At 47.3% G+C, this 26,024-nt stretch overlaps 1 protein-coding gene across 2 annotated transcripts in view; it reads left to right on the top strand.

Moving 5' to 3' along the window:
- Positions 1-26,024, top strand: part of DOCK1 (dedicator of cytokinesis 1) — a 397,349-nt gene that overhangs the window by 133,505 nt on the left and 237,820 nt on the right. For both annotated transcript variants that reach the window (XR_005780006.1, XM_040438894.1), the window contains exons 22-25: positions 5,716-5,850; positions 10,040-10,148; positions 17,655-17,725; positions 20,382-20,488. Coding sequence is in view for 1 of the 2 variants with exons in the window: in XM_040438894.1 (XP_040294828.1) it covers positions 5,716-5,850; positions 10,040-10,148; positions 17,655-17,725; positions 20,382-20,488 (422 nt within the window). In the remaining variant the exon portion in view is untranslated. The remainder of the gene's footprint in view (positions 1-5,715; positions 5,851-10,039; positions 10,149-17,654; positions 17,726-20,381; positions 20,489-26,024) is intronic.

Here is a 26,024-nt window from a genome sequence, read left to right on the forward strand (position 1 = left end):
TAGGGCTCTGACTTCATTGTCATACAAGACGCCCGGTCGGCTTCCCCCCTTTTTGTGTGGGGCTGAGCTGAGCACTGCTCGCTGGACGGGTAGCAGGGGGAGGGTTACAGCGCGAGTTACCTCAGGGCGGCGGATTTGATGCGGCGGCCGTGTGGGGCCGCCTTTGTTATTCTCGGCCAGTGCCGCCGCTGTGTTCAGCTGCGGCTGACATTTCTTGTCCGGCTACCGGTGTGTCGTTCGCCTCCGTTTATGAGGAGGCGGACGGGGGGCAATATTCTGCGGCACTTCGGCGGTATATTTTTGAATCGCTCGCGCAAAGGTTTCAGCGGGGGGCGGAGCTTCGTTCCGCTTCTCCTGTGCATGTTAGGCTTCAGTCGGGGGGCGGACGTCTTTTCTTCCCGCTCCTCGCTAGCCCCGCCTCCTCTTCGTGCCTGCATGCTCTCAGGACGGATCGTTACCTCAGGTGTTGCTGCTGCTGTTGCCGTCTGCTCCCACTGTGACCTGGTAGGACTGTTGACCCCTTCTAGCACTGCAGCCCTTGGCCTGGACGCTTTTATATTACTTCCAGCCAACATGTCTGACCCCTCAGCGCCTGCTGGACCTTGGTATCATACCTGCACCGCATGTAAGGCGCCCCTTCCTCAAGGGCAGCCTGACCCGCATTGCTCAGCTTGCCAGGCCCCATTACAGGGTCCGCCATCTGTTGTGTCACCCCCTGGCCTCTTGGATCCCCCTGACTGGGCTAGATCCCTTTTCCAGGCTGTGGTCAGTCTCACTAGCGTTGTGGGCCGCCTTGCAGATGCATTGCCCTTATCGCAGCCGGATAATTCCCCTGCTGGGCCCTCCGGGTCCGCTATCTTAGCTGACCCGTCTGAGTCCCTCTCTCCAGGCGACACCTCCAGAGCCCGTCAACCCCACAAGCGGTCCAGGGCGGAGCGCCTATCATCCTCGGATGCTTCAGTATCACCCCCAAGGGTGCGCTCTCAGTCAGGCCCTTCCTCCTTACAGGATATGCCCTCTGAAGGGGAACTAGTTGATTCAGATTGGGATATGGACTCGGCCTTGCCTTCAAAACTGGCTTCTGCAGTGGGCCATCTTATTAACAATATTCATGATACCTTTAAGATTCACGATGATCCTCCTAATTCTGAAAAAAAACTGTGTTTCCTTTTTTCGCCAAAAACAGGCGTCTGCGGTTTTTCCCCTCCACGCTGACTTCTCGTCGGTGGTTTCTAAGGCCTGGGCCCGTCCTGATGCCCGTTTTACCCCGCCTAAGAAGTTGGATATCTGTTATCATTTCCCGGCGGATTGCATTACAAACTGGGCGTCACCACCTAAAGTCGACCCCCCTGTGGCCCGTTTGGCCAAAAGCACGGCTATTCCCGTAGCAGATGGCTCCTCCTTACAATCCACTGAGGATCGCCGTATAGAGGCCATTACCAAAGGTATCTTTGCAGCCTCCGGTTCCGCCCTCAGGCCGGTCTTCGCTTCCGCTTGGGCTGGAAAAGCGGTTTCAGAGTGGGCGTCTCAGCTGGATCAGGAGCTTGAGTCCGACTTCCCTATTCAGGACCTCCGTGCTCTAGCCCAACTTATCGTTCAAGCCGGCAAATTCGTTTGTGAGGCATCCCTTGATGCGGGGGCTCTCATAGCCCGTTCGTCTGCCCTGGCCGTTTCGGCTAGGAGGGAGCTTTGGTTAAAGGTTTGGACGGCGGACTCCACGTCAAAGCGGTCTCTTACTGGCCTTCCCTTCACTGGTTCTCGATTGTTCGGGACCCGCTTGGATGAAATCATCTCCGAAGCCACGGGGGGGAAGAGTACGCATCTTCCCCAATCTAGGACTAGGAGCACCACTCGAGGCCGTCCCACCTTTTCTCGCTTCAGGTCTTCCCGCAGGGCTCCCGCACCTCGCACCACTTCAGGTCCATCCCCTAACCCTGTCCAAGACAGACGTAAGAAACCTTTTTTTCGGACCCAGCCCTCCTGGCGCAAGTCACAGCCTGCTCGCCCTCCCGCGACCAAGCAGAACCCTACCTGAAGGTGCGCCCCCACCCACCCGGGTGGGGGGACGACTCCTCCTGTTCAGGGACTTCTGGCAGGCGCACGTCTCCGACGCCTGGGCTCTCGAGGTTGTGTCTTCCGGGTACAAACTCGAGTTTGCGTCCCTCCCCCCAGTTCGGTTATTTCGCTCCCGGGTTCCCCGGGATCCCCAAGGGGCGGCCGATTTCTTTACTGCCACTCGCACCCTTCTGGACAAAGGGGTCATCGCTCCGGTTCCTATGGAAGAAAGATTCAAGGGGTTCTATTCGAACCTTTTTGTGGTCCCCAAAAAAGAAGGCTCGGTTCGTCCCATTTTGGATCTAAAACGGTTAAACCGTTTCCTTCGTCTTCAGCGATTCCGGATGGAGTCTCTCAGGTCGGTGGTGGCCTCTCTGGAAAAAGGGGAGTTCCTGGCCTCTATCGACATCCAGGACGCCTACCTTCATATTCCGATCGCTCGGTGTCATCAGTGCTTTCTGCGCTTTGCAGTGCGGTCCGACCACTACCAGTTCGTTGCTCTCCCCTTCGGGCTGGCGACGGCCCCTCGCGTTTTCACAAAGGTCCTTGCCCCTGTCCTCGCCTTACTTCGTTCCAGGGGAGTTTTTCTTCTTCCTTATTTGGACGATCTCCTTATCAAGGCACCCTCTCTGTCACTGACATCCGCCAGTGTGGACCTCTCGCTACAAACCTTACGCCGGTTCGGTTGGATTATCAATCTTCCCAAATCCTCACTTGTTCCATCCAGGCAACTGATCTTTCTGGGGATGCTTCTGGATGCGGATGCAGCGGAGGTTCGGCTTCCGTCAGAAAAGCGCCAGCTCCTTCATCGGTCAGTTCGGAGCCTTCTGATCCACCGCCATCCTTCTTTCCGGTTCAGCATGCGGGTCTTGGGACAGATGGTGTCCTGTTTCGAAGCAATCCCCTACGCGCAGTATCACTCCCGCACCTTTCAGACTGCCATTCTGTCCGCCTGGGACAAGTCCCAGGAGAGTCTGGATCGGCATTTTCCCCTTCCCCCCCAGGTTCGCTCCTCTCTCCTCTGGTGGTTGCGGACCCCTCTCCAAGGGAAGTCCTTTCTGCCGATAACTTGGTTGGTGATTACCACCGATGCCAGTTTGGGGGGGGGGGGGGTTTCCTCCTCGGTCCGTACAAGGCACTTGGTCTCCATCGGAGTCCAAACTGCCGATCAACGTTCTTGAGCTGAGGGCAGTTCTCCTCTCACTCCGGCATTGGACTTCGCTGCTTCAGGGTCACCCTGTTCGTGTCCAATCGGACAATGCCACGGCTGTGGCATACATAAATCATGAGGGGGGCACTCGCAGCGCGGCGGTGATGAGGGAGGCGTCTCTAATCCTTCGCTGGGCGGAAGTTCATGTTCCAGCCCTTTCGGCCATTTACATCCCGGGGGTGGACAAATGGGCGGCGGATTTCCTCAGCCGGACGACGATCGACCCGGGCGAGTGGTCTCTGCACCCCGACGTCTTCGAGTCTCTTTGCCTCCGTTGGGGTCGTCCGGACGTGGATCTCATGGCCTCCAGATTCAACCACAAGCTTCCCACCTTCATGGCCAGAGCCAAGGATCCGGACGCTTACGGCGCGGACGCGCTCGTCCTTCCCTGGACGGAGTTCTCTCTCCTCTACGTCTTTCCGCCCCTCCCTCTTCTTCCACGAGTCCTTCGGAAGATCGCGGCGGAGGGCACGCCTGCGATCCTAATAGCCCCGGATTGGCCTCGTCGTCCTTGGTACGCCGACCTTATGCTGCTCCTGGCAGACGCTCCCGTGCCTCTGCCTCTAAGAGAAGATCTCCTCTCTCAAGGGCCGATCTTCCACCAGCATTTAGGGTCGCTACGTTTAGCGGCGTGGCTATTGAAACCGCAGTTCTAACGCGGCGGGGGTTTTCTGCTGACGTGGTCCGTACCATGATTCGTGCGCGTAAACCGGCATCGTCCAGGATTTATTACCGAACCTGGCGGGCCTATTTGAAATTCTGCGAGACCTTAGATGTTCATCCCCTTCGATTTTCTCTCCCCACGATTTTATCCTTCTTGCAGTCTGGTCTGGACTTGGGTTTGGGTCTCAGTACCCTGAAGGGTCAGATCTCAGCGCTTTCGATCCTCTTCCAGCGCCCTCTGGCTCCGCTCGGTCCAGTTAAGACCTTTTTTTCAGGGGGTTGCTCACTATGCTCCCCCGTATCGCGCTTCCGTTCCATCTTGGGATCTTAATGTTGTGCTGACGGCTCTCTGCGTAAGGTTTCCCTTCGCTTGTTGTCTTGCAAAGTTTTTTTCCTCGTTGCCATCACGTCTCTTCGGCGTGTGTCTGAATTGGCGGCACTTTCTTGCGTAGAACCCCTCCTTGGTTTTTCACCAGGACAAGGTGGTTCTCCGCCCGGGTCCGGATTTCCTTCCGAAGGTGGTGTCCGCTTTTCACCTAAATGAAGACATTGTCCTTCCTTCTCTGTGCCCGTCCCCGTCTCATCCTCGGGAACGGGATCTTCACCGTCTGGATGTTGTTAGGGCTCTGAGGATCTACTTGGATGTGACTAGACCCTTTCGGCGCTCGGATTCTCTATTTGTGGTTCCGGAGGGTCCGCGCAGGGGGCTGGCGGCATCTAAAGTGGTTATTGCCCGCTTCATCAAGATGGCTATTGCTGAGGCTTACCGTGCTAAGGGCAGGGAGCCGCCCTTTGGTGTTATCGCTAATTCTACCAGAGTGGTCGGGTCTTCCTGGGCTCAGCGAAATCGAGCTTCGGCTGAACAATTGTGTAAGGCGGCCACCTGGTCTTCTTTGCACACCTTCACCAAGTTCTACAGGGTGAACACTTATGCATCGGCGGATGCTGCTTTGGGCCGCCTGGTCTTGCAGGCGGTGGTGCCTTAATGCCTACGGTGCTTTAATTCATCTTGGGTTGTGGTCCCTCCCTTTTTTTGGACTGCTTTTGAACGTCCCAAGGTTTCCTGTGTCCCCCAAGGAATTGGGCGAGAAAACGAGATTTTTGTATAACTTACCAGTAAAATCTCTTTCTCGCTCTTCCTTGGGGGACACAGCACCCACCCATTGTTTTGGTTGCCCTGACGAGTGTTTTGACTTGTTGGTGTTATTTTGGTTGATCCTTGCCTTTGTTTTAACTACTTGGGCACATAACTGGTAGTCTCTCTCTCCAGGCTGAGGGTATAGCTGCTGGAGGAGGGGCTTAACAGTCTTTCACTTAGTGTCACGCCTCCTAGGGAGCTGAGCTATACCCAAGGTTTCCTGTGTCCCCCAAGGAAGAGCGAGAAAGAGATTTTACTGGTAAGTTATACAAAAATCTCGTTTTTGCGGAACGGAAGTACGGGACGAAACCCCACAGAAGCACTCCGTAGTGCTTCTGTAGGGTTCTGTGCTTCTGTTCCGCATCTCCGGATTTGTGGATCCATTGAAGTGAATGGGCCCACGGAACGGCGCCGTGTATTGCAGATCCGCAAATGCGGTCCGCAATACGCCAAGCAGGAGGCCTTAAACTGAGAAAGAGGCGGTATGGGTTCCGAAGCAAGCACAGACCCAAAGATGCACTTGTTCAAGGTCTTTGCTTTAATAGCGTTAATATTCTTGCCTTTTACTCTCCATTAACCGTTTATAGTTGTTCACCCGTGTCTCTGCTGAGTGCGGTGACTAATGTGGATATCCACGTGTCTATTCCAGGAAACTGACCAAGGTGTTAAAGAACTACGTGGAGAATGCAGATAAACCTGGTATAACAGACCAAGTATACAAAGTCATGAAAGCCTTGGAATACATTTTCAAGTTCATCGTCCGCTCTAGAATTTTATTTATCCAGTAAGTATTTTGTCCCTCTAAGCGTACTTTCACACTTGTGTTAAAGGATTCCGGAAAGCAAGTCCGTTGCTGGAACTGCCTACCGGATCCGGAAATCCGTATGTAAACTGGATAGCATTTGTTTCTGGATCCAGATGCGGATCTGTCTGACAAATGCATTGAAATACCGGATCCGTCTCTTCGGTGTCATCTGGAAAAACGGATCCGGTATTTTCCCCCCCCCTGCATTTTTAAAGGTCTGCGCATGCGCAGACCGGGAGACCGGATCCGGTTTTCCGGAACACTTGGTACCGGGTCCGGTATTAATACGTTTTAATGGAAATTAATTAAAAGTGTTTCAGGATTTTGGCCGGAGAAAATACTGCAGCATGCTGCAGTATTTTCTCCGGCCAAATACTGTAAGAGGGACTGAACTGCAGACATCCTGATGCATCCTGAACAGATTGCTTTCCATGCAGAATGCATTAGGTTAAAACCGAAGCGTTTTTTTCCGGTATTGAGCCCCTGTGAAGGAACTCAATACCGGAAAACTTTAACGCTACTGTGAAAGTACCCTAACATAAAGGGCTGATCGTCCACTCCGCATTGGCGTATTCTGGTATTAGTAGTAGTAAATCGGCGTTCTTTTCTTTTTAGAGCATTCCGTATAATAATATCACATATACAGCAGAGCTTAATGGGTTGTTGACTTTGGAAATCCCGTTTTGTTAAAACTGATATTAGGATTCCTCGGATAGACTAGGAAAGCCGTAATCTTTAGGGAGACAGGCAACACGTCTTCAGTCTGTTCACTTTTCCTGCAGCGCCACCACAGGGGCAAAGAAGTATTACACAGCTCAAATTTAAATCACTCAGCTTTCATGCACTAATCTGCTGGCTTCTCCAGACTGAGGGCCACACTCTGCTGTGGCTAATAGAAACCCTTCCCCCTTTCTATTGGCTCAGATTGCACGTTTTGCAATATAAATGCATTAAAAATGTTCATTTACCAAGAAAACTTACAGTGGTTTCATTGGTATCTCCTACTACTTTTTCTAACGTGCCCCAAACCCTCCTTCCGCCTCGACAGCAAGCAGAGAACCACACCATGCATCGTCCTTTCCTGCATCAGCATCATGTAAAAAAAATGATATAAAAAAATACCTAGCTTTCAGACTCTGTTTGATATTCACTTAAAGGGAATGTGTCATCACAAAATGACCTATTGTTTAAATCGCATTTTTATGTTTAACATATTTTGAAAGAATTTTTAATGATGTTATTCTTAGTTTTCCATGTCAGTATCTGTATTTAAACAAATACCATACAATCATGCAGTTTTCACACAAGCCATCAAACCTAATAGGAGCCACTTCTTGGTCTGTACAGATCACTTTATTGCAGTTATCTGCTTTTCATTACAGACAGGTTCAGAATGACAGATATCACCTGTGTGTAGATAATACAGGATTCTCCATTCACAATAGAATAGTTGATATCACAGCTTATCTACTAACTCCTGACCTCTGAGCAGGCCTAGAAAACTCTCCTATAGAAGTCAATGAGGTCCCCTCCAGACCATTTTGTCTGTGGCCCATGGGGCTGCCATAAAGTCATTCTTTAAATGCTTTCTAAATGCAGTTAAAGAGGACCTGTCACCACTCCTGACAGGCCTGTTTTAATAGCTTCATACGTTCCCCATGTAATAACCGTTCTCGAGCATCTATTCTTATTAGGGTTGTTGCGGGTATCGAAATTTCGATACCCAATCGATACTTTTGTCCCGGTATCGATACGATACCGGGATTTCCGTTTTTTCGATACTGGGCTGCGCTTCTGCGCAGTCTAGTATCTCTGAACTTGAGCGCGCTGCTATCGGCGCGCTCATGTTCTCTCTCAGCAGCACAGGGAGAAGGAAGCTGTCCTCCCTCCCCCTGTGCTGCTGCCGCTGCCACCAATGAGAAGAGAGGGGCGGAGGAGGGGCGGCAATGAGAAGAGAGGGGCGGAGGAGGGGCGGCAATGAGAAGAGAGGGGGTGGAGGAGGGGCGGCAATGAGAAGAGAGGGGCGGAGGAGGGGCGGGCGCACTGCGCCCCCAATGATAGGATTACTATCGGAGCGATGGGAGGAGACATCAGCTTCACTAGTGGGCGTTCCTTTTCCCTGCGCTGCGATTGGACAGCGCTACAGCCAGGGAGAAGGAACGCCCACTAGTGAAGCTGATGTCTCCTCCCATCGCTCCGATAGTAATCAGCAGCATGTGGAGCAGGAGAGGAGACAGTAATGGGGCACTGCGGGCGAACGGAGCGGCGCCCAGGACTAAATGGTGAGTGCTGAGACATCGCTGGGCGCCGCTCTGTGTGGCCTAATAGTGAAAGTCTGGACTCATATACAGTAGTCAGACATACAGGAGGCGGGTGCCGGCAGCAGAATCGCATTGCCGGCACCCTGCCCCTGACAGGGAGCTGCGATCCTGCCGCTGATCTGCTAGTACCCGCCTCCTGTATAAAGGGGTAAAATCATTGGTGGTGCAGTGTGCCCCCCCCCTCAATCCCCCCATCCCATTAAAATCATTGGTGGCACAGTGCGCCGGCCCCTCTCAACCCTCCAGTATTAAAATCATTGGTGGCAGTGGCCACAGGGACCTCTCCACTCCCCCTCATTGGTGGTGCAGTGGCAGCTTCTGATCGGAGCCCCAGCTGTGTAAGCCTGGGGCTCCGATCGGTTACCATGGCAGCCAGGACACTACAGAAGCCCTGGTTGCCATGGTAACATCCCTGATGCTGTGTGCACAAAGCACAGAGCAGCAGGGACAGTGTGGAGTCCTATTCACCCTGATAGAGATCTATCAGGGTGAATAGGAAAAGGGATGAAAGATCCCAGGTTCTAGCCCCTAAGGGGGGAAATAGTTATTAAATAAAAAGTGAAAAAAAAAAAAAACACTAAAATATGAAGTATAAATCACCCCCCTTTTCCCAATTTCACATATAAAATATATAAATAAACATATTACATCGCCACGTCAGAAAAGTCCAAACTATTAAAATATAAAAAAAAAATCTAGGTGGTGAATGCCGGAACAGAAAAAATAAAATAAAAACTGCGCGATTCGCCATTTTTAAAAATGAGGAATGCACGTGGCTTTTTTTGTTTATTTTTTTCGCGTGGTATCGAATGGTATCGAGTATCGCAATACTTTTTCATGGTATCGAAACCGAATCAAAAATTTGGTATCGCAACAACTCTAATTCTTATGGCTCTATGTTGTGTCATTCCTTTATTATTTCTACTAGAATTTATGAATGAATTGGTATTAGTCTTCAGTAAGGGTACAGAGGGGAGGTGACCAGTTGGGGGGGGGGTGTATCTGCACAGACACTCTCTATCCAATCAGTGCTGCTATTGTCAGACTGTGCAGGGACACACCTCCCACTTGTTACCTCCCCTCTGTACCCTTACTGCAGACTGCTAGCATTTCATTCATAACTTCTAGTAGAAATAATACAGGAATGGCACACCATAGAGACATAAGAACAGATGTCTCAGAAATGTTATTACATGGGGAACGTATGAAGCTATTAAAACAGGCATGTCAGGAGTGGTGATAGGTCTTCTGTAAGAACAGCTCAGGCAAGATTGCTGCCCCCATAATCATGTCCAGTAAATAAATAATATCTGTAATCGGAAAATAAAAAAAATTGCAAATAATGTGCTGCTCTCTGGTTAACTGGCAGAATTTTTTTGGGTGAAAAACGTCCTTTAAAATTTTCTGTTGCTATGTTGTATTGGCACTTGACTAAGCTGTTATCAGCAGAATCTCTGTTGCAGCTTTAAATGTGAATGGACTTTTACAAATAATGTAAATCAAAGCTTTTGTGACATTTCTAAATATTAAATGTAGATTCTTACAGTGAAAGGATCACCAAAAAAAAGGAAAGCCATGATGTCAGTTTCTACGATAGTATATTCTCCTCAATTCTGGGAACATCCAAAAGGGTTTACTAGATCCATCCGCTCTTCTCAGTAACGCCAATGAACTTGCTGATCCGTGATTGCAGTGACACCGGGCTGACGCAATGGATGTCAATTCGGACTTCTCTGAAATATATTCTTGTTTTCTACTTTTTTACTTGCCGTCTTTTCACATGTCACAAATGCCAGATTTTATGTCGTTGTCCTATCCAGCAGGATACATTGTTGTTAATTTTTCAGATTGTATGAAAACAAGGGAGAAGCGGAGTTTATGGAGTCCTTACTGCAGCTCTTTAAGTCCATCAATGAGATGACCAGCAGTCAGACTGACCAGACAGTCATAGTCAAGGTAAGTTGGAACCTAAAAATGTCAGAACGTTTAGAGACACGTTTCTTGAAATATTTTAAAATGAATTACAAATATGTTTATCTGCATTGATCACACCCAATTGGGATATTTATGAAGACTGCCATGTGTGACCATGCCATAAGATTCACCACAATTGGAGGTGTATATCAGGTCATCTGTGCTCCAGCAAATTAAACCTGAAGCTCTATTTTGGTGTAATTTGCATCAATCAATCTGTTGTGGGTATTGTTATGTCTGTTGAGCTAGGGTCGCCCTGCCCATGCCCCCTCCTGCACACGTGGAAACCGTGGCATAAAAGGGGTAAAACTCACAAAATTGTGCACAGCAGGAGCCTTGTGCCAAACTTGTGACTTTTCTACACCAGAAAACTTGCGTGGAAGTATTCATAAATCCCTCCTGTTTGTTCTTTTACACTTATTGTAGTGATCATGGAGTCACTCGTTCACCACTAAAGGATCATAAAGGAGTATAATCAGACACGCACACCATATTGATGCCTTCTGTTCATACGAGCTGCCGGATCTGATGCACAACTGATACCGCTGGTGCCCGATGGGCCTCATCAATTTGTAATGAGATTCGTCCAGTTCCGTCATGGCTTCCGTCTTTTTGACTAGAAGAAGAGCGCTGCGTGCAGCAATAGTCGGTCCGTCAAATCTGTCAAAACTACTAGCGGAAGCTATGAACTTAGAGGTGTTTTTCCACAAAAAATGCCTATCCCCAGAGGGAGCCCCCACCGATCTGGTCCCCAGTTAAATGGATTGGCGGATACTGATGTCCACTGTCACTTCCATTCAACGCTGTGGCACTTCTGGAGGTCAGTATCAAATAATGTGAGGTGCTCCAGGCATAGACCGACCACAATAAAAGTAATTATTATTTATTAATAATAAAATAAAATAACACATGGCTGATGATATAATCAATCGTCAACCTACATGATTAATGTAATATTATTGGTACATGTGCAAACGGATAAAAGATAACGTAAAATTTTAAAATGAGTAAAAACACAATATTAGTCCAGTACAGATAAAGTATAACCTGGATAATATACACCAGCAGGGGCCCACTAAATTAAGTTATAAATGGTGGATCCACCTAAAAAACTTCCGACAAGGAAATAAATAATCTTTTTAAAACCGGTTATTAATATATTTTGCACAATAATATTATTGCTAGTAGTAGTAGTAGTAGTAGTCCTTGAATCGTCAATCAATATATTGCTAGTAATATTATGCACAATGTATTGATAACTGGTTTTGAGAATACCATTTCTCTTTAGGTGGATCCCCCATTTATAACTGAACTTAGTTTACCAGCAGTGCGCCCCCTGCTGGTGTCTATTATACAGGTTATATTATATTCTACTTTATCTGTACTGGATTGTTATATGTTGTTTTTATCTTTTCTCCGTTTGCACATGTCCCAATAACATTACATTAATCATGTAGGTTGATTATTGATTATAACATCGATCATGTGTGTTTTGCCTTTTTGATTAATTTTTTATTATTAATAAATAATAATGAATTTCTTTGTTATTGTAGTTGGTCTATGCTTGGAGCACCTCACGTTATTTCATACTGTATTCGTTATAGTCTGTGGCACCAGATCTGTCAGTGTACTCAGCACTATTCTGTCCATGTTATCTTAGTGAGCTGTTTAAACCTATGGAGGTCAGAAAGGAGGTGTAACGGCAGTATAAAGGACAGAAGGGGACTTACGGGCTCTTTACAGTGGCCGAGCTTCGGGCAGATAATCACTAACAAGTGTTCGTGATGATCTGCCGGTGAAGGTGCCGCCGATCACACAACAAACGAGTGAAACGCTTGTTCATCGGGTTATAAGATCGTTGGTCCGCACGCCTAAATCATCGTTTTCTGATTCTGTATGGGGGAGCGAGCGATGGAATTGGCGATCACTGCTCCCCATACCCTGGAAGAGATCTCTGCATGTAAGTGCAGCGGTCTCCTTCACGGATGAGCAGGCGGTTGTTGGAAAGGAATCCTTACTACCGGACAATCCTCTGCTCAGTTGACCAGTGTAAAGGGGCCTTAAGCTTAGATATCTTGTGTTTTCACCGTATCGATTGGGAAAGGTTGTAGATGTATCTTTATGATGTGTTTTAAGACTACATGTTGCTTATTTTAGATATATCTGCTTTAAGCTTCACTGAAAAAAACCCTCACTAGTCATACATTAAGACAAGTAAAGCTGCGATAGAAACCATTATACATCAAACCGTTTGAGCCCAGAACGACAGAAATCCGAAAATGCTTCAGGCTATGTAAACCTTTCTTTTTTTTCCCCAGGGGTAGTCAGTAGAGTTTAAGATTTCTGGCTTTTCACATACTGATTAGCATATGGCGGCACAGTAAAGGGAGAAAACCAGTGGTTTATTTGATTAATATCAGGCAGCAAAAGGGATTTACAGCTGTGAAGTAGGGGGGGGGGGGGGGGGGGAGAAAAAAACATTAAAGATGTCTTACGTTTTCAGGTCACTGAAGTAGGCCAACGTGAAATCTGTAATCAGGGAATGACTTATAGCTTTATGTAAATGTTTTTTTTTTTTTTTTTTCATCTCGACCACTTAAGACCCTACCTAATACCAATCAATTCACACTGACAGTTCATTTGTAAGTAGCAGTAAAGTTCCATTTATTTTGTGTATTGATGATAAATTGACAACTATTGATCATGCACGCACTCGGTGTAAGAGAAATGTACACCCGCTGCTGACCTTTATCCGGAAAATCCACAATGAACCACGACCCAATGAAAATACGTTACATGGGGATTGTGATGTGGAATTTGGTGCGGATTGTAACCTTTGCATTAAAAAAAGGGGAGACCCACTGTGAAAATTCACATCAGAATTTACATGCAGCCGATTAAAAAATCCCCAGCGTTCCCTCAGTTCAGCTCAGATTTTTTCCGGTATATGTGGATGCGGTTTAGACAACTCCATCTGCATGTATAGTCCTGTAAACTGCCGGGAATTTATAGTGCAGAACCTACACTGAAAAGTTGGAATGATCCTGCTGCTTGTGGAGTTTAAGGCTACATGCACACGACTGTATGCGTTTTGCAGTCCGCAAAAAATAAAAAAAACGGATGACATCCGTATGCCATTGTTTGTTTTTGTTGTTTTTTTTTTTTGCAGATCCATTGTAACAATGCCTAAAATGGACAAGAATAGGACCTGTTCTATTTTTTTTTTTTTTTTTTTTTTTTTTTTTGCGGGGCTACAGAACGGACATACTGATGCGGAACGGACACGGAAACAAACAACGTTCGTGTGCATGTAGCCTAAGGTTAAATGGTTTGTCCAGAAAAAAAAAAACATACCTCAACAATTGCCCGCCAATCGAGCGCAAATGCTCCGGTGGTCCTCTGCTGGCCTTTACGGTGTACGATGACGACACATTTGAATTATGAATTGGTGCAAAGTTGCTTCATTTTAGATGCATTGGGATAACTTAAATTTTTTTTTTGTTGCTGAGGTGTACATGGCCTTTAAGCAATTGAGTCTTCCTCATAGTGGATAATTTCTTGTCGTTAGTCGAGCATATACCACTTTTTTTTATTATTTTTTTTCAAAGATTAATTGGATCCACTGTATCCTGAACATTTTGTTCATGGAAGAAAGGTAAGGATCGGCTAATTTGTTACCTTTTTTTCCATCAGTCCTTTTTAGTAAACTAATTTGAGTGGTATTTCCATGGGAACAGGTCAATTATTCAAGCCCTGCACAAAATAAAAAGACTGTAAGCAAGGGTCACCTCCTCGGCCATTTACGTTACCTTGATGGCTTAGTGGAGCTGTTCCCATTTATAAAGTATATTGATCCATAACCTCTGAGGAGCCTCATCTGGTTATGAACACCACGTTCACAGTAAACATAAAAATGTAGCTAAAATCCTAGCCTAGTGTATGCCTGAACGTCTAATTTCCTATGCTGACGTTTTATGCATCTCCTGTTAGGCTAACGAATACTGATTAGAGTCATCTATTGATTAGAAGACGTAATTAAAATACTTGACTCTTCAGCTCACGCTTCTGATTAATGCGAACAGTAGAACATATCAGAATGATACAGGATTAAAGGCATCTGTCAGCAGATTGGTACCTATGACACTGGCTGACCTGTTACATGTGCGCTTGGCAGCTGAAGACGTCTGTGTTGATCTCATGTTTATATGTGTCCGCATTGCTGAGAAAATGTTGTTTTAATATATGCAATTGAGGATCTAGGAGCAACGGGGGCGTTACCATTACACCTAGAGGCTCCGCTCTCTCCACTTTGATTGACAGGGCCAGGCAGTATAAACGTGATCACACCTGGTCCTGCCAATCAAAGTACAGAGAGCGCAGAGCCGCTAGGTGTAATGGTAACGCCCCCGTTGCTCCTAGATCCTCATTTGCATGTATTAAAACAACTTTTTCTCAGCAATGCGGACACATATGAACACGGGACAAACACAGATGCCTTCAGCTGCCAAGTGCACATGTAACAGGTCAGTCAGTGTCATAGGGACAAATCTGCTGACAGATGGCCTTCAAAGGAGTTGTCCGGTTTCCGATATTGCCGACCCATATTGCCGACCGGTGAGTCTTTTGAAGCGACTGCAGCGCATATGAACGCTGTGTTCTCTTCACCTGCTCGCTGCTGTCTTTTTATCTGTCCTTTTCTATTATGAGAGATATGATATAGCTAACAGGGTCAATTAATTTTTTTTGGGGGGGTAGGATCTTGTAGACAGCAGTGGCCCTTGCAGCTCTTTCTCTGTACTGATCACTCGTTATCAGCAGTAATTCCAACATTGATATACTAGTCTCATATCTTATTTAGACATTGGCCAGTGACGCACGTCTGCCATGTTTGACACATTAGACATTTGCACTGGGCTATTATATCTCGTTAGGGTACTTTCACACTTGCGGCAGATGATTCCTGCAGGCAGTTCCGTCGGCAGAACTGCCTGCCGGATCCGGCAATTCGTACGCGAACGGATGCATTTATCAGACGGATCCGGATCCGTCTTGACAAAAGCATTGCAATACCGGAGCCGTCTTTCCGGTTGTCATCCGGAAAAACGGATCCGGTATTTATTTTTTTCACAGATTTAAAGGTCTGCTCATGCGGGGACCAGAAGAACGGATCCTTCAATGCGGCAATTTTATTGCCGGATCCGGCACTAATACATTTTATTGGAAATTAATGTCTGATCCGGCATTCCGGCAAGTGTTCAGAATTTTTGGGCATGCAGCGGTATTTTCTCCGGCCAAAAAACGTAAGAGGGACTGAACTGATGCATCCTGAATAGAATGCTCTCCATTCAAAATGCATTAGGATAAAACTGATCAGTTTTTTTCCGGTATTGAGCCCCTAGGACGGAACTCAGTATCGGAAAAGAAAAACGCTAGTGTGAAAGTACCCTTATTCCAATCGCCATAATTTCACCCGCCGCTCTTCTGCCTCTGCTTCCCACTGTCCAGAACCTTCTATACAACATGTCACATTCTGACCTCTTTACTGTCTCATTTCCCGCACGCAGTCGTTACATACAGTTCATGTCCTCAGTACAGATTTGTTGTTCTGCTGGCATCAATAAAATGACAGTCCACTTTGACCATTTTGTATTCCTGTGTTTCTCATTCATTTTGTTCAGTTGGAGCTGATTATCCTCTTTTGCGGTTTTCTGTTAAATTTGTGTCCTTCCAGCAGAAAACCTGAGACGTGTATAAATAAGTAATAGGTTCCAGTACCCCTCCACTGTCAAAGTCTTCATCCTGTATTATTTTGCAAGGCAATTGAAATAAAGTTTGTAAGGATAATTATGTCTATGTCAAGCGCCAGTCCAAATGACTCCCTGGGAGGATTTAGCAGGCATATATCTGCACAGCATGAAATTTTTCTCTCCCCATCAAAAAGGTTACCTTTTTCATCTATGATATAAGGTACCCCCGAGGGGGAAACCTGCAGCTATCATGAGAATGTTTTTTTTATTATTACATACCTTTTCACTGGTTCTTTAATCCTCTGTGTAGTTTTCAGATTCCTGTTCAGAGGAAAAAGTTGCTTCAGATTTCCAACCAATTTATTTATTTTGTTTTTGTGCAGCTTTTTTTGGTCATGTATCTGTAAACAGTTGCTCTTTGTAAACTGCGGCTGCATCTATTATCTGCTGTGCTTAAAGGGGTTGTTTTCAGCAGATGGCATTTATCATGTAGAGAAAGTTATTTTACTAATGTATTGCGATTGTTCATATTGCTTCCTTTGCTGGCTTGTTTCATTTTTCCATCACATTATACACTGCTCATATCTAGGTGTTACGACCACCCTGCGATCCAGCAGTGGTTTTCGTGCTGGCACACTATAGGAAAAAGCACCTATGCGTATTTCTGGCCACCAGTGAGGCCTGCGCTTTTTCCTATACTGTGCAAGCGCGTCCACCGCTGCTGGATTGCAACCCCTGGAAACGAGCAGTGTATAATGTGATAGGAAAATAAATCAAGCCAGCAAAGGAAGCAATATGGACAATCACAATACATTAGTAAGTGTTTTTTATTAACTTTGTCTACATGATAAATGCCAGTTGTTGAAGTGAGACAACCCCTTTATACTGTACCTAAACTTTCAGATAACTTTTTCAAACCGACTTCCATGTGTATACAGGAGTGATTGCACTAAATCTGACCATTACATGACTTGTGTCTTCAGCAGTTTTTGTGCCTGCAGCTCTAGTTCTCAGTTGTCTCTGTGCTGATGGATGGAGACTAGCTATAATGATGATGTCTGTGATGTCTGTTTCCTAGCTTTCTCTCATTCACTTAGACATACCATGTGAAATTTATAAAGAAGTGCTGATCAGTATAGATGTGAAAAAAACACTTTGGTGAGATAATAACACTTAGGGTACGATCACAGTTTCTTTGAGGTTTTCAGGAAGATTTTCCTGCGGGTTTTTCAGCCAAAGCCAGAAGTGGATCCAGTAGTAAGGAAGAAGTGTACATCCTTTCTTCATATTTTCGATTCCTTTCAAATCCACTTCTGGCTTTGGCTTAAAAACCTGCAGGAAAATCTGCCTCAAAACCCCTTGAAAAAAACTCTGTGTGAACCTACCCTTACAATTAATTGCTAAACATGTTTAGTAGTGCTTTTGCTGTCCAGTCTCTTCTGTTGGATGATTATCTTGATTGAATGATTTCATCCTTCAGTGAGCAGGCAGAACTGCAAGATGGATTTCAGAGAGAAAGTTAGTTTAAAAACGGGGAAAAAACAGCTGATGGCTCTAGAACGAGTCATTTTTCTTTGATAAGACTTATATATTACAAACTTTATTATTTTCACCTGTAAAATTGATTTATGTAAAGTTGTCTGAAAGTACAATGACCATTTTAAATAAATAAAAAAATGTAAAAATGTCAGGCATATAAAAATGTATTCTTAATATGATAATGGGATTTTTTTTTTTTCAGGGGGCTGCACTGAAATACTTACCAACCATTGTGAATGATGTAAAACTTGTATTTGATCCAAAGGAGTTGAGGTAAGTAGCAACCCCGACCACCACCATCAACCCCACTATGTGAATCTGACAGAATTCACCTTATAATTTACTCACTGGATTTCTATAACTTGCAGATCTGTATAAACATAGATGCTTTGCTAAGATTCATCTATGGTGGCTTCCTAGATCAATAGTAATAAATGAATACATTGTTGGCTCTTTTTGCATCTCCCTTTTTATTTTAAAAGGGTTGTGCCACAATTAAATATTTTAATATAATTGAGCATAAAAAACGGATTTATTTTGTCATTTACTTTCTTTTACAAATATTCTCCAGTTGTGAGATATTCTCTTTACTTCATTCTAATGGCACCCCCTGGTGCTGAATCTGCTTAGTAATGTGTATGTCCACCTACTGAGGTGGTCACACATGCTCAGTTCCGTCCTTTAACTGCCACCATCCATATCAGAAGTTTTAGTAGCTTTGACAGTTACAGGGGCAGAGCTGTAGGATACTGGACTGCCGAACCTCGCAGCCTCCTGACCATCACAGGTGGTGTAACCAGAAAGAATCCTGCCAGTCAGGAGGTGGGGGACCTCATTGGACTCCTCTCACTCGCAGCACTGGCGCTTTCACGTATGTAGTAGGGGAGAACACCAAAAGACAACAAGAAGGAAGGGAAAAGACACTAGGCCTCACCGCTAGGGAAGGAAAAGGGTCACCACCTATAAAACCCTGCTCCTGGCCCTAATTCCTATCTGTATGGGCATCTCTACCATCGAGAGGTGCCCATACACAGGAACCTAGAAAACCCTGGTGGCCCTCGGATGCCCTAATGGTAATGACAGGGCAGAGACAACCCGCTCCTTCCCTGGTGAAGGAACCAGCGTCTCGCTGAGGCCTAGTAAACAACAAAGGTGGGGGGGAATAAAAAATACAACAAGCGGAACACTTAACTTCTGAGGCTGATGGATGATGGATGAACAGGCCTTCAACTAGAACCACACTCCAGCTCTTCCAAAAACCAAATGAAGCTATCCAGAGCAAGGAGTGATGGGTAAAGTCTGACTAAATAGGGGGAGGTGAAGGTCAAATGATCCACACCTGAACATGGCGGACCCAAACCGGAAGCTCATGATGCTGTATGAAGTCGGCCGGAAAGGGAATAACCTGCACTACCTTATACCTTATTCATTTAAAGAGGCATGACAAAATTAAAATTGCACCTTTTAAATGAGTTGACTCTTCTGGGGATATGAATGGGATATTGCTAGGATATGCCTTGCGTGTTCTATAGGTGAGGATCTCTGGGACCTGCTTCTATCTCTGGAACGATGCCTCCGAAATGAAGGTAGTGCACACTGCATATGCGGGGCGTCCTCTCTATTAATTTCTATGGGACTTCTGAAAATAGCCGAGTAAGTGTTCTGAACTCGAATAGAAGTGAATAGAGAGCAAGCCTCGCAAGCACAGCCACCCCTCCTCTGCAAATAGCTATTTTTTGGGCTTCCATAGTATTGAATTAAGGGTGTTTGCGCATGCAAAATTTGCTCTCCCTTCACTTTGGGGTACTGTTCTTGAGATAAGAGTGGGCCCCAGAGGTGGGATCTCATAACGATATGCCATAAAAGGCCCAGATGGGACAACTGTTTTAAAGGGGTTGTTTCATATCAATATCAGATTGGCTGACTACTGGAAGCACCCCCCCCGCGCATCAGCTGTTTGAAGAGGGTGCATCACTGCTTGAGTGCTTAGCCCCGTTCCTAAGCCAGTGACGTCACCTTTATGGGTCACGTGGCCTAGGCACAACTCAGTCCCATGAAATGCCAAGCACAGCCACTGTCCAATGAATGGCGCTGTAGTTGGTAGCTACAAGGAAGCTGGGACACTCACTGGAGCGGCCTCCTCAAACAGCTGTTTGGTTGGGGTGCCAGGAGTCGGACCCCGCCGATCTGATATTGATAACCCATCCTGCTGATAGGTCATCATTACGAAAACCTCTTTAAATGACATAACTCTCATCTTCTGGTGGTGGCAGAAAGCTAATGGCCTACATTTTACATTGAACTCCATAATAAAACCATGGGCATTAAAGGTGTTATCCTGCGGAAATTATTTAGCACCTATCCACAGTGCAGGCCAGGGGTCAGCAACTTCTGGCAATCCAAATTGTCATGAAATTACAACTCCCAGCATTCTCCATTCACTTCTGTAGGAGCTTCAAAAACAGTCGAGCTAGTGCGCATGCTGGGAATTGTGGTTTCACCACAGCTTGAGTGCCTGAGATTGCTGATCCCTGGTATAGGCAATATATATTGGTTTGTTAGGGGTCTGATTGCTGCCACACACACCCCCGTGTAGACAATGCACTGGGATTTCTGATGATCCCAGACGTCTGATATTTATCACCTAACTTGAGATTGGCGCTCGTCACAGGCAGAAATCTGCCAAAAAGCCTGGTGACGGCCTGTGAGACTGTATGCATGCTTACTGTATGTCTAGTTTTTAGGATCCAATATACAGTAGCTAAAGAATAGAATGTATTTTTTCATCCTTTGAAAGAAAAGTACATTTCAACTTTCATGTTTTTATAGGTAAAAAAAAATATTCCCATTCTCATTTTTATGACTTATTAGTTCTGAATTTCACAATTTCTGAATTTCATTCCAGTGTTCTTGTATTTTGTTTCCTCAGCAAACTGTTTACTGACTTCATTGTGAATGTTCCAAGAGATCGCCTCGTGCGACAGAAGCTCTACTGCCTTATTGAGATAGTACACAGCGACCTTTTCAGTCAGCTCGGTAAGAAGGGAACTGCCTGCACCCATGCGCATTATACGTGATCACATTCATTTACCTCAAAGAAAGCCGCAGTATTCACTGTGTTAATAGTCTTTTTTTTTTTTTTTTTATCTGTGGCGTCGCTGTGATTCGTGGCATCAAGGTCACTTCATACTGATTCACAAACATTTATATAATCGCCCATTATAAGTAACACATTTTTATGTGTGTGTTAAGTGTACAGGCTTCGCTTGGAAAGTATGTCTCATGTACAGTGATACAGATGACATCAGATACATCGGCTTTACTTCTACATGTAGTCAGCTTCAAGTATGCAGCGCTGTACACCTATTGTCGTCATTCACATCAGTTCCAGTTCTTGAAGGGGGTCTGTCAGCAGTTTTGACCATGTGAAACAGCTGACAGCACTAGGTAGGTGCTGGGGAGTGAAATATAAACCTACTTTATGTGGAGGTTTTCTTATCAGGAGTAGTGTGAATATGATCTTTTAATCTTCCAGGAACTACTCCTGCAAGTGTCCTGGAGGCAAGGCTTCACTTTGAAGTGCCCTCTGCAGTCTGCATAGAGTTGCTTTACAGCCCTTTCCTCTGCACTGAATAAAAACTACAGGATCCAACCAGGAGACCACTACAGCAGTCACACAGAGCAGCAGTTCAGTGGATGTCACAGTGAAGCGCTGCCTCCGGGCACTTGCAGACCTAAAACCTGGCAGAATAAAAGTTCATATTCACCCTTCATCTGCTCTCCCTGGCCCTCTAATGGCAATTTTGTTATAGCATTAACCAATCAGTATAAATACTTTTTATATTTTAACCCCTTCACGCAACATCACGTACATGTACGTGGGGGAATGTGGTGCCTCACCGCATCCCCACTTGCATGTACGTGATCGGCTTTCACTGTCAGCGCAGGGAGCGAAGCGCTGAAGCTTCAGTAAAGCCGGCATGCTGGGGTTGTTAGGCAACCAGAGAAGCCGGCAGGAACTGTATAGGCTTTCTGACCCGCCCACGATCGCTGTGATTGGTCCATTACTGCAGAGGGACCAATCGCAGCGCATCGGGGCAGGTAAGGGGGGGTTAGGGAGGGACTATGTGCTTCTCCTTCTCTGATCGCCCCAATTCCTGTCAGGGAAGCGATCAGAGAAGGAGATAGTGTGAAAATATTCCCAACCTATGATGAGTATACTCGTCATGGCGCACTGCTACTTAGCGCGCCATGATGAGTATACACGTCATGGCATTTAACTGTCACCATGTCTGCAGACATGGTGACAGCGCTGAGATCCCGGCTGTCACACACAGCCAGGCACCTTGGGTCAATGCCGAGGGGGGTCCTGTGACCCCCCCCTATCGGCGATCGCTGCAAACCGCAGGTCAATTCAGACCTGCGGTTTGTAGCGCTTTCTGCAGTTTCTGATCCCTGCGGTCCCAGACCGCGGGGATCAGAAACTTTAGTATGTCCAAAATAAAGCTTTTTCACCCCCCCTGCACCACCCGCCCACATAATATCATTCAGGGGTGCAGGGGGGGTGAAAAAGCTTTATTTTGGACATACTAAAGTTTCTGATCCCCGCGGTCTGGGACCGCAGGGATCAGAAACTGCAGAAAGCGCTACAAACCGCAGGTCTGAATTGACCTGCGGTTTGCAGCGATCGCCGATAGGGGGGGGTCACAGGACCCCCCTCGGCATTGACCCAAGGTGCCTGGCTGTGTGTGACAGCCGGGATCTCAGCGCTGTCACCATGTCTGCAGGCGGTGCGGGTGTCGCAGGCGGTGCGGAGGTGCGGTAAGGTGAATGATCGTTGGCGTCTAGTGGGTATACCAGGGTGCCAGCACATTGCTGGCACCCTGGTATAAACGTCTGACATCTGCGATGCGATGTCAGCCGTTTAACCCTTTCCATACAGCGGTCCGTACGGACCGCTGTATGGAAAAGGTTAACAGCGCAGGGAGCTCCCTCCCTCTCTCATCGGGGGGCTGCTGTGCCTTTGCAGCCCCCCGATGGGAGAGGGAGAGAGCCCCCAGAGAGCCCCCCTCAGCCCTGTGCTTACCCTTCCCCGTCTGCGCAGTTCTGACCAGTACTGAGCAGACGGGGAAGGTTCCCATGGCAACAGGACGCCTCTCAGGCATCCTGCTGTCCATGGTGCTGAACAGATCTGTGCTAAAAGCATAGATCTGTTCAGACAAGTGTAAAATACAGTACAGTACAATATATATTGTTCTGTACTGTATTATACAGACATCAGACCCACTGGATCTTCAAGAACCAAGTGGGTCTGGGTCAAAAAAAAAGTAAAAAAAAGTGAAAAAAGTAAAGTTTCAAAAAAAAAAACACATTTATCACTGAATAAAAATAAAAAAGTAAAATACACTACACATATTAGGTATCGCCGCGTCCGTAACGACCTGATCTATAAAACGGTCATGTTACTTTCCCCGCACGGTGAACGCCATAAAAATAAAAAAATATAAACTATGAGGAAATTGAAATTTTGCCCACCTTACGGCCCAAAAAATAAAAAAAACTATGGGTCTCAGACTATGGAGATACTAAAACATGATTTTTTTTTTTTTGTTTCAAAAATGATATTATTGTGTAAAACCCTGATAAATTATAAAAAGGTAGACATATTAGGTATTGCCATGTCCGTAAGAACCTGATCTATAAAAATACCACATGACCTAACCCCTCAGGTGAACACTGTAAAAAAAATTTAATAAAAACGGTGTCAAAAAAGCTATTTTTTTGTTACCTTAGATCACAAAAAGTGTAATAGCAAGCGATCAAAAAGTCATATGCACCACAAAATAGTACCAATCTAACCGTCATCTCATCCCGCAAAAATGATACCCAACCTGAGACAATCGCCAAAAAACTGAAAAAACTATGGCTCTCAGACTATGGAGACACTAAAACATGTTTTTTTTTTTGTGTCAAAAATGATATTATTGTGTAAAACCTAAATAAATAAAGTATACATATTAGGTATCGTCACGTCCGTAAGAACCTGCTCTATAAAAATACGTTGTAAATAATAAAAAATAAAAACCGTGCCAAAACAGCTATTTCTCGCCCATATTCCTTGGGGGACACAGGAAACCATGGGTATAGCTCTGCTCCCTAGGAGGCGTGACACTAAGCGAAAGCTGTAAGCCCCTCCTCCATCAGCTATACCCTTCAGCCTGGAGAAGAGACTGCCAGTTTTTGCTTAGTGTCCAAGGAGGCAAGACACCCCCTGCTTATGCAGGGTTGTTATCCTATGATTTTTATTTTTACGTATTTGTTGTTTTTAACTCGGTTTTTTTCTACCTACAGGGACAACAGAGGCGCATTAGACCCCTCTGTTTATCCCGGGGTTGAGTTGCGCCAGTGCCGGTAATTCCGCACTGCCGCCTCCCCCACAGAAGACAAGGTGGACCAGGGCAGCCTCGCTCCCCTGCGTCCCGCCAGCTCAGGGTCGCCCGCACGCCAAGTCCCTCCCCCGGCTTCCTGCCACCGCGGTGCCAGGAGCTGAAGGGGCGACCCCCGCTGGATGGACTGAGGGCGAAGACAGCGTATGGTGAGAGTGGCTGCTCCAGCCTCCCCTTCCTCCCTCCCACCGCTGCTACCAACATGGCCACTGCTACAATCCCGGACAACCCCCCCCCCCCCCCCCCCCCCCCCCCCCCCCCCCCCCCCCCCGCATATCGGGACGTTACCGGGCTTAGTTGGAGGGCAGTTTATCTGGGCAAGTCCTAGAACGCTGCCTTACAGGGGACGGCTGCAGACATGCAAGCCGTCTGCTACATCTAGGCGCGGTGGGAGCCGTTTTCCTGGCATGAACGGCGCCATGTCATGGCCGGCACTTCAACATCCTTGGGGGTTAAAATCATTTTGCCGCGCGCGCGGCTCTGCTTCGGCTTCAGCGCGGCAGAGGGAGGGCGGAGCTTCCTTACACATTCAGCTCCGTGCTGCTGCGCTCCGCTACTTCCGGGTTCATCTCTCTGCCGTGCGATCCTGAAGCCATTCAGCTCCGTGCTGCTGCCTCTCCTCCACAGCCTCCTCAGTCTGTTCCTTACAGCTGCCGCTTGTATCTCCGGGTCTGGTAGGACTGTTTAACCCCCTCCGTGCCACAGTACTGTTGCTTGGTTCTCACTTTTAAGTGCAACATCTTTCCACCATGTCAGACCCTTCTGCAGCCGCCAAGCCATGGTACCATGCCTGTACTGCTTGTAGGGAACCCTTTCCCCGGGGGCAGTCTGATCCGCACTGTACTGCATGCCGAGCTCCACCGCAGCCTCAGTCGCCCGCTGTGTCGCTCCCTGCTTCCTCTGACCCGCCTGACTGGGCTAGATCCCTGTCCCAGGCCGTGGAAAGCCTCACTCATGTCGTGGGCCGCCTAATAGACAGGCCACCTACCCCGCAGGACGCCACTCTGACTGTCGCGCCCTCCGGGTCCACTGCTTCTGCCGCTGCAGCGGGTTCACCCTCTCCTAGTGACCCCTCCCGAGCTAGGCACTCTCAGAAGCGTATTAGAGTAGAGCGAGCCTCCTCCTCGGATGCCTCCCTCTCCCCGCCACGCGTGCGCACCCAGACGAGCCTCTCCTCTCCAAAGGATTCGCTCTCTGAAGGTGAATTGGCGGCTTCAGATTTGGAAATGGACTCGGCCCTGCCGTCCAAGCTAGCCTCAGCGATGGGTCAACTCATCTCTGATATACGTGACACCTTTAAGGTGCAGGATGACCCCCCTAGCTCGGACGCAGCTAGCGTCTCCTTTATCAGACCCAGGCAGGCCTCAAAAGTCTTTCCAATCCACTCTGATTTCTCCTCCGTGGTGTCTAAGGCTTGGGCTCGCCCGGACGCCCGTTTTGTCAACCCAAAGAAGCTGGACATTTGCTATCCTTTTCCAGCCGATGTCGTGGCCACCTGGTCTTCCCCACCCAAGGTGGACCCCCCTGTGGCCCGGCTGTCAAAGAACACGGCCATCCCTGTTCCCGACGGGTCCTCTCTTCAGTCAGCGGAGGACCGTCGCATGGAGACCCTGTCCAAGGGCATTTTTGCTGCCTCCGGTTCTGCCCTCAGACCGGTTTTTGCCTCTGCTTGGGCAGGGAAAGCAATCTCTGCTTGGGGTACGCAGCTGGAACAGGAGTTGGACTCGGACATCCCCATCCAGGACCTACGTTCCTTGGCCCAGCTTATTATTCGGGCCGGGAATTTTGTCTGTGAGGCCTCCCTTGATGCGGGAGCCCTTATTGCACGCTCCTCCGCCCTGGCAGTTGCCGTCAGGAGGGAGCTCTGGCTGAAGGTCTGGAAAGCGGACGCTGCCTCCAAACGTTCCTTGGCGGGGCTACCGTTTGCGGGTTCCCGCCTTTTCGGGGTCCGCTTAGACGAACTTATTTCAGAGGCCACGGGTGGTAAAAGCACCCATCTTCCTCAACCCCAAGCCAGGGGCGCCCCCCGCGGACGCCCTGGTGCGTCTCGTTTTCGGTCCTCCCGCAGGGCCTCTGGGGCTCCCACCACAGCTGCCGCTTCGGCTCCTCCCCAGGACAAGCGTAGG

Source organism: Bufo bufo, chromosome 6, assembly GCF_905171765.1.
Source record: "Bufo bufo chromosome 6, aBufBuf1.1, whole genome shotgun sequence".
NCBI classification, from domain to species: Eukaryota; Metazoa; Chordata; class Amphibia; order Anura; family Bufonidae; genus Bufo; species Bufo bufo.